This window comes from Punica granatum, chromosome 5 (assembly GCF_007655135.1).
Source record: "Punica granatum isolate Tunisia-2019 chromosome 5, ASM765513v2, whole genome shotgun sequence".
NCBI classification, from domain to species: Eukaryota; Viridiplantae; Streptophyta; class Magnoliopsida; order Myrtales; family Lythraceae; genus Punica; species Punica granatum.
In genome coordinates this window covers 6,485,212-6,498,250 of record NC_045131.1, presented here as the reverse complement: position 1 = coordinate 6,498,250, position 13,039 = coordinate 6,485,212, and the positions used below count along the sequence as shown (strand labels likewise).

The following is a 13,039-nucleotide window of genomic DNA, read 5'->3' as shown; positions in this document are numbered from 1 at the left end:
AATAATTTTAACCGGATCCCAGTTCAAGGATTTTGAACAGAACTAATACCGCTTCTTTGAAAAGACTAGATTCTCACACGTATATTGTAGAACATATACTATACGAGATTATGTGAGCTTTGTGATCTATGATTATTCCTATGATCGTATTTAGTAAAAATAAAAAGTGGAAAAATATAAGACGGGTTTTCTTTTATAATTCTTCAAGTAAGACAATTGGTATATTTTTCTCTGGGATCAAACCATTGAGGATAAAAAGACGAATTATCTTGAAATGCTAGTTTTTTGGATAATTTTAAATTTGAGAATTTAGAATAGATAAAAACTAACCTTTTTCTTCGATAGCGGTTAAGGAAAGAGACAATCCGGAAATAGGATCCAATTGATAAAAAAACCAACAGCTGTCCCTAAACACAATATTTGCTTCTTCTTCTTCTTCTTTTTTGATAAAATTCAAAAATTTCATGTTCGATGGTACTCAGTGAGATAATTCGTTTAAAAAAATAACAACATTTTGACTGCTCTAGTTTTATAAATGAAAATTTTAAAGAAAGCATTCTGACTTGTTAGTGGACCTCACATAGAAAAAATTTGGCAACAACAAAGTTATTATTGGACGCGGAAATCACAATAATCATTAATAATCACCTTGTAAAATACAATAATTATTAATGATCAGTGAATTGGGAAAAGCGGCCTTCATCTCAAATCTGCCGCCATTAATGGGAACTGACTAATGAATGAATAGAGTGATTAGTGGGGAAATTTCTCTCAAACTTCATTTTTTCCACTTTCCGGTCGACGGCGGTTAGTTGCTCCTAAAGCTTGTGGGGATCAGAAGTTTGACTCCGTCGGCTGGGCTGACGGCAGGGTGGAAAGCGATGGAGACGTGGGGCTCTGCGGTGTTTTTGATTTTTGTATTTTGTTTCCCCCAAAATGTCCAAAAATCCTAAAATAAAATATCTTTTTCACCACTTTTATTATTTATTTTTAATTTATTATCATTTGCCACTGTAAATTAAAATTTCGGATTCGGACGTGCCCCTCCCCATCATCTTTCAGGGCCCATTAGTCCGAGAGATTCCTAAGGGAACGTTTGTTTCTATAAAAAGTTTGAATTTTACATTGTAAAGTTCGAATTTTACGTAATATTTTATTACGTTTGTTTATAGAGGTTGTAAAAGTTAACCATTAATTATTTGCTTGAGTAATAACTTTATAAGGTCCATTTGTTCGAGAGATTTCTTTATTTCTATATAAAATTCGAACTTTACATAGTATTTTAAAGCGTTTATTTGTAGAGGTTGTAAAAGTTAACCCTTAATCACTTGCAAGAGCTAAAACTTTATAATCGTAGTCGGTCAAGACTTTACATTCAAAACATGTTGAATTATTATATTACAACGGAGATTACGGTTATGAGACCCACAATCATCTCTATTCTCTACAAAAATAAACTATATATTATATTATCACTCACATTCTTCGTAATCTAATATAATTTATCAAACACAACAGTCTCACATTTCAACTTTTAATTCAAAAAAAAAATTTCATAATTAAACTTTCCTTTCAATCTTTACATTTCATGTAGTCTAACAATACTCGTACCAAAAGTTCCTTAAATTAAAATAAAATAAAGTAGGCAAATCAAATGATTCAAATACCCTCTCTATTTTGAATTTATCCTTTTAATTATCCAAAATTAATATAAAATCGAGACAAGTCTTGATATTATAATTTAGAGAAACTTTAACTACCGAGGCAATAACAATGATTTGATTGCTGAAATAATCAAATTATTCAAAAATGAAAAAGACACTCATTACAATATGTTCGCAAATGAAGGGAGTCCCGGGCTTCTAGCAAACAAAGAGTTAGTTAGTTTTTCATAAAGAAAAACAAGGTTAGTTAATGTTATGGGTGAGTGTAATCTAGATCAATTTGAGTTATTCTTTTATTAAAAATTTAGAAAAATTAGCGATGTAAAATTTTCATTAATTTGTCATTTACCACATCTGAATTTTTTGTATTTTCACAATGATGTGCCTAACTTTCCTGTTTATATGGGATGCTTCATTTGGTCGCAACAAAATTGAAATTCCGAACATCTGTGATTTCACGTTATATATTTTGGATGGATTCAACTGAAAACTAAAAACTCTAAAATAAAATGTTTCGTGATATTCTCATTTATCATATTCGCTAAGTTTATAATGGTGTCATAATCGCAGTACGTTGATGGGACTTGTCTTGATAATTAAATAATTTATTTATGCTTGGTCCAACTTGTTTATCAAAGCACATCCAGAGGCTAAGAGGAGACGTCACTAGATGGTTATTTGTGAGGCCTACAATGGACAGTTAGATGGTTGATTACTATTCCTACCAATCTATTAATTATTAATAATATCAATTCATGGGCTAGCATCATCCTCATATATCATCTCCAAAATTAATTAACAAATTGAAGGATGGTTGTTCTCATGATTCATGATATGTGCCCTCGCAATTGAATAATAAATAAAATCATAGTTAACAAATAAATAAATAAATGAATGATTTAACATGACTAACCTTAATAGAGTAAATAAAGGGTTAAGCCATTGTTTTCCATGCTGTGAATGGAAGAGAATATTGGAGGGATTATGGTGGTTAATGGTTGGTAGATCTTGGCGTATCTCTAGAAGAATTTTCGCGTGTGCTTATACGTGTTAATATCGGACCACAAGATTATCATATGTTCTGATTTTCCGATTTTGGCCTTGATGCTAACTCTTAATCATAGTTTATGTCTGAAATTGGATATGCTAAAATAATACCAACTTTATGATATACTTTTGGTGAAGCTTCTTATTCAATACGACCCGCTAGTTTGTTTTGTTTTGCTAATGAATTTCTACCCGCCAACTGATACACTTGGGACAAAACGTAGCGTAATTGACAAGATGGCTCCGAGGACAATCGATATTACTTTCTTTTTTTTCCGTGACTTATCCATATTAAATCTTATAGGGAAGCCGTAAAAAATCATTCATAGCAAACTATCCCGACATGAAATAACATGCATGGTTTGCTCCAAAAGAATTTAAAATAAATTCGTTCGAAAATTGACTCTTAAATGAAATTAATCTTAGCCAATAAATTGATAATATCGTGACACACTAGAAAAAAAAGGTCGAAAAATAAATTGCTGACTTGCCATTGTACAAGAAAAAAGGGAAAAGAAAAGCATAGCATAAAACTTTTCTCTTTTCCTTAAAATAATTTCTCCAGTCAACTTGTAACTAAAAAAATGTAGCATAAGTTTCTCATTTTCAATATAATTTCTCTAATTTCAAGCGAAAAAATGATATAATTTATCTTATTTAAGGGCATGCGATAATGTGTAAGTAGAAATAAATCATATGTTACACGTGATGACGGATGTTGAGGATATTAATCTCATATAAAAAGATGAATCAATATTCATTAGTTTATATGAGACTTGGGTATCAACGCTTATCAATTTGAGTTTTTAAGTGGAAATTGATCAAAGGTGGATGGAAAATCAATATCTCTAATCAACTAATTGTATAGGCACGTGGACTAATAAAATTCATATAGTCTTTTCAATCATAATCATATTTTTTATAATGATACTATAAATGCATGTTTTGTTTTTGAAATCACAGGGCATGAGCCTCTTGTGTATGAAATAGATGACAAATATTAGATTATCAACTGTTGACGGATATATGTATATATATGATAGAAGACTAACTCGATTATTAACCAGTATAAAGTGCACATTTATTAGAGGGCCTCGTCATGCCTAATGATTCTTAATTAATTTTATTAATTCTATTTCTATATAACAAATCGCGGGGTATAGAATTATTTGTAGAGGGGCTCCCGATCTTTTTTTATTTATTTATAAGGCGTGAGAAAGATGGGAATGGGTCCAATGTTCCTTCAGTCGTGTTCCCTACGTATATATCCAATTGGTAAGAAAACCGTAATAATCACGCTGAGCAAACAAGATTAATTATTAATTAATTCATTAATAATTTTAACATGATGTCGTAAACCTCAATTGTGCCATTGACAAGAGGACCTAGACATTTTTTTGGAAAAGCAGCAACAAGGAATGAATAAGTATAGGGTCAATTGCCCAAAAATGCATAAACTTTTTACATTTTATCAAATTTAGCACGAACTTTTTTAATCTAAAAATACACAAATTATCAATTTGATATCAATTTTTAGCACGACGTCAATTTTTTGATCGGCGAGGCCTCAATGGCGGCCACCGCCCCCCAAACGGGGTACCTGTGACAACAAAAGTCGTCGGCTATCCCGATTAGGGGGGTGGTGGCCGCCTTTGGAGCTCCCATTGCCGAATCTCCTCTTCCTTTCTTTCTTGAATTTACTATTTTTTTCTAGGTTCGAGTGATGAGAGCCTTATTGGAGGCCATCACTTCCCTTGTAGTGTTGTCAGATGGCGCCATTAGTTTTAAGTTTAAATTAATAAAAAAGTTGACGCATGCTGAAATTGATATCAAAATTGATAGTTTATGCTTTTATGGTTAAGAAAAAAAGTTCGTGTTAAAATTAATAAAATGTTAAAAGTTTGTATATTTTTAGGCAATTAACCCATGAGTATAATATGGACAGGATAAAATTGTCATTTTAAGGTTTTCCTGCGATCATATCTGAATATCAAGTCTAGCCTCACTAATAAAAGTGTTGGTTGAGTGGTAAGCAGCTCACCCCCGTAAGGAGGAGAATACAAGTTCGAATCCCGGGAAGCGCACTTGTTGGAAGGGGGAATAACCTTTAATGCTCGATCTCCCAATTGAATTAGTCAAAACCAATTAAGATTCTGGATACCAAGGTACACACCGAAAAAAGTCTAGCCTCAATATTAGGTTCATGAACATTATGCCCAGAGCATGTTCAAGTTAAACGGAAGATCCAAGTCAAGGCAAAACGTCAATGTTTGAGACGAGAACTTCGCATGTCCGAGTTTCCTTTGCACGTGAGAGAATTCTACAATAAACAAGAGGTATAGTTCTCATTTCATCAAAATTATTATTTTTTTGGTTTATCTATTGTTATTGCCCATCTTATTTAAGTATGGGAGGGTTGAATGGAACCATTATCCACAATTCGACTTTTCTTGTTTGTTTCGAGTTTGAGATGGGAGCTCCAGAACGACTTTCAGTCGTTCCTCGCTAGTCCACTCAAACCGGACCTCCCAGAAAGGATTAGGAAAAATAATGTTATTGTACAAAACTTTTATATATATAATATTTTTAAAAGGAAAAATTAACTAAATAGAAGATAAAAGAATTATCTTTTATAATTGGTAGAATACATCTCTAAAATGAGCTTATCTCTGTTACATAATCGCTACATCATTCAGAAATATATTCAACAAAAAGAGAGACTCACCAACCCAACTATCATCTCTATTTTTTAATCTTATCGTTGGGCCTACATACATATTTATGTATAAAAAAAGAAAAAGAAAATCAAACGGCTGTGGAACCCACTTTGTTGGGGGCAATGCCCAACGGCCACATTTAAAAAAAAATGAGAAAGGGAAAGTTGTTGTCGCATGGAGCTCGTTATCGCCATGTGGCTGCAGTTGCAGCATCTCTTGCCAGAGAAACTCCCCGGGATGGGTCTCCTCACTGGAGACGTCACCTGGCCTCTCTCCAGCCGGGAGAAACTCCCGCTGGGAGTAGTCTAAGAAAACGTCAATAACTTTAGGTTATAAGAATTTCAAGAAAGATTCTAGCAGTATCTATGTAACATGACACCACCAAGTCCAACCAACATTTCAAAAGGCTGTTAATACATATTTTCTGGAAATATATATATATTTATTCTCCATGCGTGAAATATTTCAAAATTTGAAATTCATGGTCCCAAGTGTTTTTTCTTCGGCAGTGACAGTGAATTGTCATTGTGAATGGGAGACATTCTTTGTTCTGACTTCTACCTGCTATGGTTGTCTGGCAAAAAGCTAGATAGAGGGAAGTAATACAAGCCTTGCAGTTGCAGAGATTATATACATACATACATATATATATATATATATATATCTGTTCAGAATTCGACTCAAGTAATGTGTGTTATTTTATTTTGAAGACATGCATTTCATGAAACAGCAGAAATTATGTCAAAGTTACTTCAGCCACGCTTTGTATGTATACATATACGTATGTACATTTATGTATGCATATATTTATACATGTATGTTTAATGCAAGTTACATAACATATACTAATTGTTACGATGGGCATCGTGTGAACAAATTGTAATTATCAACATATGCTTTTGGAGGACAAAACAAATCATAAATACCACATAGGTCGCGTTATGAAATGGAACGAAATGAGCAAAATAAAAAGAAATATAATTGGCATTACGAGAGAAATGCGATTCTTTATTTTTTGGTTCGATATAAGAAGACATGATAGACATAATTAAATATAAGATTTGTGACCTGCCGTAACTTATCTTTACAAATATGTTTATCCAGTCATTAAAATATGCATGGATACTCATCAACTTGATTTTTTTTTGTCTGAAATTTGTTAAATTAGTGGAATGACCGTTTCTCAACTTTTCTGGATGAATGCTCGTTTCCATCAAATTAAAAAGAAAAAAAGAAGTATCACTTTAAAGAATACTGATTCATTATGGTCATCAATTTGGTATACGGAAGAACTCTTTAATGCTCGGCCAAGGCTATAGCAGTGTCCCGATAAATCAAAAGAACGTGAATCATCAACGTAAAATTAATTAAAGAAAGGATAGTACTATTTTATTTTATTTTTCTAGTTGAAGATTTTTATGAACTAAGGCGCTTATTTATGGCTTTCACGCAGGAAAATTGAAGGACCTCGTTTCTTCTTTACACTGTAATATTCACAGGAGACTTGGTGCCTTGGTACAGATTCTACTTACCCTATTTCATCCACCATATCTCAAAAGATTTATTTTTTATCGAACCTAAAAAAAAAAGAAGAAAAAGAAAAGAGTGAAGGAATTTTTTGTAGGGTTCGTCTCTCATGGCATAAAATTCCCGATTGTCAATCATATCAATCGATGTAAATTCATTTTCATCATTTCACTATATATACCAAACTAACCCTCTGATAGAGGATATACATCGATGAACGAGTATAGGCGACATTCGTGTTATTTCCGTCTATGACTCGATATCCACGATGGTATAAGGATAATAATAACACATAACAAGTCAACCATGAGGTCATGGAATGTTGACATCTATAATCAGACGTGTTCGGGATGATCAACCTTGGATCGGTATACTTTTCTTATGCATGCTCGATTGTTCCTCCTCTCCCTTCTTAGTGGTGTTTGATGACGTACAAAGTACATCATTCTCGGTGAAAAAAATAATGCAAATTAATTATGTAGGTATGACTTTGATTCCAAATGAATTGAACGAGCACATATAATTTCATTTTGAATACATACACATATACTATATACTGGCCTTTTGGCCCTTTTCCATGTTCCAAAAAGTCAAAAAGGAGCAGCGGTTTCCTTGGAAAAAGGTTTGCCTTCCTCATTTCATTATTGGCTTTTTATGCTTTTGATGAAATGAGATGAGATAGAACAAATAACTCGCCATTTGACTAATTATAAGTTTCCAAAGAATTAGAAAGTAACATCCGCAAAAGATAGTCTTAATAAAAGTTAATTAGGAGGAAACTAAGCTTGAATTATATGTTGAGTGTTCCCTAAAACTAGCGAAATCAGGGTTGCAACTCGCAGCCATCGGGATACAAAAGATGTTGGTGTTCTCCACCTTAATTATTTCGTGATAGAATACCACGTAGCTCTGCGCCCCCTTGAATCGGACTTAGGTGACGAGATATCACAATCTCTTGAACTTCTATATATGTTTTTATTGGAAGAATTTTTATTATTCTAAGAGATACTTTGATGTTTTCTAAGAAAGGAGTTATTAGTCAAAACCAACAATAATAAACAATCAAATAGAAGTGATACTTTCGGTAGTTGATGACATGAGAATCGTATAATAATAGATTTTTGTTTAATACTTGAATAATGTGTTGTCTGGTAGCCGTCCGATTCGATTGGTTTGACTACTTTTAGCATAGATAATTTCATGAAAAAGAAGAAGAAGTTCATTTCTAATATAAACCGATAAATAAAGAAGGAAACATGACGAAGAAACCGATAAATTTGCACGAGTGGGAATCAAAAGTGGGGATCCGATCAGCGCCTGCCTCTGTGCATTGTCAATTTTTTGTCTGAGATTAATCGATTTATGGGCCCCCGGCCCATCTTGTCCTAACCCCTTATTCACCGACTAATTCGACCAAAATATGTCCAGATGTGACGAAAAGATAGCATGCTGTTCTCCACAAATAAAAAGAAGAATTTGTAGCCGTACAACGCACGGCCTCATATATATATATATATATATATATATATATATATTTCTATGTTTTGTTATAAGCACTTTAAGTTATGCGAAAAAATATCATACGAATTTTCTATCTTTTCTAACATGAGTATAAATAATCTTTCGCATTCCCGTGCAAGTTCAGGATCGCTCACAGGGTCCATAAGCAGTTTACCTGTCTCGTGATTTTGCAGGACGTACACGTAAACTGAGGATTAATTGATGTAATTCGGGCACCATCTTTATCCAGAAAAATGTTTTTTTTTAGGGCCAAAACATGAGCCTTTAATCAAGATATAAAATAATAAAATTGAGAAATTTTGGAAAAATATTAATCGAGTAATAAAATAGGACATGAGATGGTGTGGAAAATAAGAAAGGATGATGAGAAAGAGTAGGGCAGATATAATTGAGGGAGTAATTAACTTGGTCGTTACAAATAGTACATAAATTTACTTGTTTGTCCTTAGCTTATATTTAATTCGTTGCAATTTCTCCTTCCCAGTGGACATCATTTCTGTATAGCCTAGCGATGCTCGTTTCGATTATGAACAGTTCAGAATTGGCTCCAATTTTCGCATAGCATATGTTAATGGATGTCAAAATATGTCATATATGCAAAATGCTTGAAAATAAATACTCGAGAATCACAATTAGTATGTGATAATACTTTTTTTTTTGGTCCGTTGAAACAAAGTAATGGATGGCAGTACATGGGTTTATGATAGATCCCCGTTCAATAAGTCCTTTCCAACAACCAGATCAGGACAGTGTGAATGGAATTTCAAAGTTCCATTATGATAGTTGATTACCGTTGATTAAGGGTTTGTGAATGTTTGCAACTTCCCCGGAAGTTTCCATCAACTCCAACCACTGCATTCCATTATATAAAATATTGAAATTTACGAACGTGGGTTGATTTAAACGGTTCGAAACTTATTTCGCTTAGGTAAAGTCTCGAGTTCGAGTCATTGTGAATGCAGAAAATCCATACTGTGAGGGCTTTACTCCTTAATGGGCCGATCCAGCTCGACTGAATTAGTTAAAGTCCAATTGAATTTTTCGGATACCATTGTTCACACCAAAAAAAGATTAAAATTTGAAATTCACACCGAAAGAAAATTTTCATTCAATCGACTGATCCGATTTGAGCTGAAGTAGACAAGATTCATTAGACTTTTGGACACCATCATACATAATTAAAAAAAAAAAAAGAGAGAGATTTGAGAGGGCTGGAAGGATCTTGCCATTAAACCTTTTGCTGTTCCTTTATTTTTAGCTAGACTCATGTATCTCTTATATAATAAAAAAGTTAATGAAATATTGAAAGCAAAGTCATGTAAATGAAGATATTATCCTTAAAAGACCGATTATTGCGCTTTGCATTATCTGAATGAATCAAACGATCATCACACAGTTAGTAATAAATTCACATGGCATGGGCATTCGTCCTCCGGTAGTTCGGGAATCGGTCCGAGTTGATAAAGGGTTCAGGCTAGGACCACATGAAGCAAGAAAGAATACACCACGAATTTTGCTAGAATGGCAATTAGCCCCACAAATCATGATCTAATTAGTTGATCTTTTCTTTTCAAGGTGGGTCCCCCGAATTCCTCTTATTTCAATTCAGTTCCCTCTTTTTGTTTGGGATTCCAAACATTGCCAATTCCCATTCAATAGAACTTTGCCCAAACAAGTTTTTTTTTCCCCCGAAAATGACAATTCATGAGATGGAGGAATCCGCAAATCGTATCGTGTTTGGCTTTATATAGTTAGATCTCGAGCTTCTTCCCGATGAACGGTCTTCATCTAGGCGAGAAGCTTCCCAATCTCATTGCGTGACAGAAGTTTTCATTACGATCCGAACATTTCGACTTTTCTTTAATTATTTAATTTGACAAAGAAAGCCTACTGCTTTAAAAGGACAACCTCTTTCTTGGATTGATCTCTAGCGAGGACCACATTCCTTCATATGAGGAGTCGGTGGTGATATAATAAGTTGGGATTAAGACTCCACGGAATCTTTTTGTATTAGAAAATTTGCATGATTTGACCAATTGTACGGGGTTGCTTTTTTGAAAAAATAAAAAAAAATCATGTAGGGAATCGGATTCTTTTCATTCAAATGCATTGTCGGTTGATTGACTAAGAACACTTTAATTTTGCCAAATTCTCTAAGTTTACTGCTACCCCGATCGCACGTTCGTAAAACTTCCGGAGTTCGGGAGCTTTCATTATGATATGCTAATCGCTAAAAGAAGTTTATTGTAGATTATGCCGCATGACAATTTTTTGGACTATTGAGTTCACTTTTATCAATTAAACTTTTATTGGGCCAACCAAGATTTCACGTTGCAAGAATGAGATGAGATCAATGACATTCTGGCCTACCAAAGTACCTGTCATTGGCCCAATATTTCCTCTCTTAGCGGACCTAAGCCCAATGTTCAGGTCCATCTTAGAGTTGTATGGGCCTCGTACTGCGCTTTGGAGCCCATATTCCAGTGCTCAAATAATGCGCCTCGAGGGTCATGTTCGCGTTTGATTTTACAGTCATATAATTCAAACACGAACCAATTACAATTCGAGAAACCGAATCCAATGCAAAGAATATATCCCAAATTCACCTTAAACCGATTCTCATCACACGGTCATTAGGGAGCTGATCCCGCGAGTTTGTCGAAGAGACGACTGCAGATGCGATCTGCCGAACATTTTAATACGGGACATGTACCTTGACCTTTGACTAAATTGGGAAAAGAAGAAGAAAAGAGGAAGAACAATTAAGGGAGGATGGTGAATGAGGTCATTTTTGGCTAAGCAAATAGGGACCCCAACACCCCTCTTGGAACATGGCCTTACAATGGATTTTGTGCTACTTTGACTCCTGTCCGTCAACTAAGAAAGAAACATCCGATTCCGCGTGTCATCTCTCAATTGGCTGCCTCCCCATTTCGCGCGCTCTGTCGGTAACTGTATTTCCGTAACGGTAGCCATTTTAATTGCTTCTCCTCTCCAATCCTTTCCCTTCATTTCCCATTCCCCAGTTCCAAACGTCACGCGGACAGAGAAAGAGAGAAGAGAGACAGACAGAGACAGAGAGAAGACGACAGTGATGATAATTTGGAGGAATTAGGGAAGAAATGGCAGTCGAGACAGTCCCAATTATGCCCACAACGGACAGCTCAGTGCAGAAGAAGAACAGGATTCAGGTCTCCAACACCAAGAAGCCCCTCTTCTTCTATGTCAATCTTGCCAAGGTCTGTGTTCTTAATTTCCTTTCCAAATGTTCCGTATTTCTTTGGTGTCCGCTAAACATGCTTGATGTTCGTCATGACTGTAACCTGAGTGAAATGTTTTTCATGCTTTGTATGTGAACTTTGATTGGTTCTGTTCCGTCTCTCGTGCTGGTAGTCAGTTGAGTTACTTCCGACTAGTCATTCCCGATTGCCTTCCCTATCAAATGCCCTGTGAACCCGCTTCCGTCTTTAGACATTGGCTTGGTTGTATATGTTGTTGATTGTTGTGTTTGAAAATGAATGCAGAGGTACATACAGCAACACAACGAGGTTGAACTTTCGGCCTTGGGCATGGGTACAGACCTTCTTCAATCTCCTCCAATTGCTTCAAAACTCGAACTGATGAACTAAAGCATTTCATTTTCCCATTTCCCGTATATTCGTTACAAATTTTTTTTTTTGGTGAATTCCAAATGAGGAATTAGTTAGTGATTTCTTTCATGCATCCCATGTCCACAGCAATCACAACGGTTGTGACGATAGCAGAGATTTTGAAGAACAATGGAATCGCCACCGAGAAGAGTAAGCTGCCATTTCTTTTGGAAAAACCAAAGCTCTATTCATGGCGAGTTAGCTAATCATTATCTGGTTGGAATGCATTGGAACAGAGGTCTTGACATCGTCGGTTGGGATGAAGGACGAGAACCGGGGAAAGATGATCCAGAAGGCAAAGGTACATGACATGATAATAGATTAAATATGTTTTTCTTCGGTTTTCATTGTAACATTGTTTGTGGCATCGATCTAAAATGCCTCTAACCAATATAGATTGAGATCGTGCTTGGAAAGTCTGAGGAGTTCGACACTCCAACTGCTTCTCCGACCGCACCCCAGGCTGCAGATGAGGCTGCTTCCAAGGACAAGAAATGACGATATCCATAAACTGCACCATTTCCTCTCTGATCCCGACCGATTCAACCGGGCCAGGTGGATAAAGAAGAAGGAAAGTAGAAGGGAAAGCAGCATACGAAATGGACTGATTTCGATCATATAGCAAAAGTCGCAGTAGCAATATATATATGTAATGTTATCTCTTATTCTTTCACAGAGTTGTGATTATCAACTCTGTTTTTTGTGTTTGGTTTTCCTGGACATGTAACTATTCAGCTGCACACATATCGTGATGCGTAATGTTTACGTCGGGTTTTCCCCTATCGATCTATCGAACTCTTATGTTGCCTTTTTCTACCGAGTTTTGTTCTTGAAGAGTCGGGCCAAAAAATCTTTTTATGGATCTTGAGCAGCTGCAGGCGGGTCATCCATTTTATACGCAAGCCCTCCATCC

General features: G+C 35.2%; 1 protein-coding gene across 1 annotated transcript; it reads left to right on the top strand.

The window, feature by feature from the left end:
* The first annotated feature begins 11,471 nt into the window (after window positions 1–11,471).
* Window positions 11,472–12,942, top strand: LOC116207158 (uncharacterized protein At2g34160). The gene is made up of 5 exons (XM_031540027.1): window positions 11,472–11,715; window positions 12,001–12,049; window positions 12,214–12,276; window positions 12,363–12,427; window positions 12,523–12,942. The coding sequence occupies exons 1-5, from the start codon at window positions 11,599–11,601 to the stop codon at window positions 12,622–12,624; spliced, it is 396 nt and encodes a 131-aa protein (XP_031395887.1). The 5' UTR covers window positions 11,472–11,598; the 3' UTR covers window positions 12,625–12,942.
* Window positions 12,943–13,039: the final 97 nt, after the last annotated feature.

What these genes read in the sequence shown, in the direction of transcription:
- LOC116207158 (XM_031540027.1), top strand. Translation starts at nt 11,599, where the DNA reads ATGGCAGTCGAGACAGTCCCAATTATGCCCACAACGGACAGCTCAGTG. An exon ending in TGGAATCGCCACCGAGAAGA is followed by an intron (nt 12,277 to 12,362) that starts GTAAGCTGCCAT and finishes GCATTGGAACAG; the next exon opens with AGGTCTTGACATCGTCGGTT. An exon ending in AGATGATCCAGAAGGCAAAG is followed by an intron (nt 12,428 to 12,522) that starts GTACATGACATG and finishes TAACCAATATAG; the next exon opens with ATTGAGATCGTGCTTGGAAA.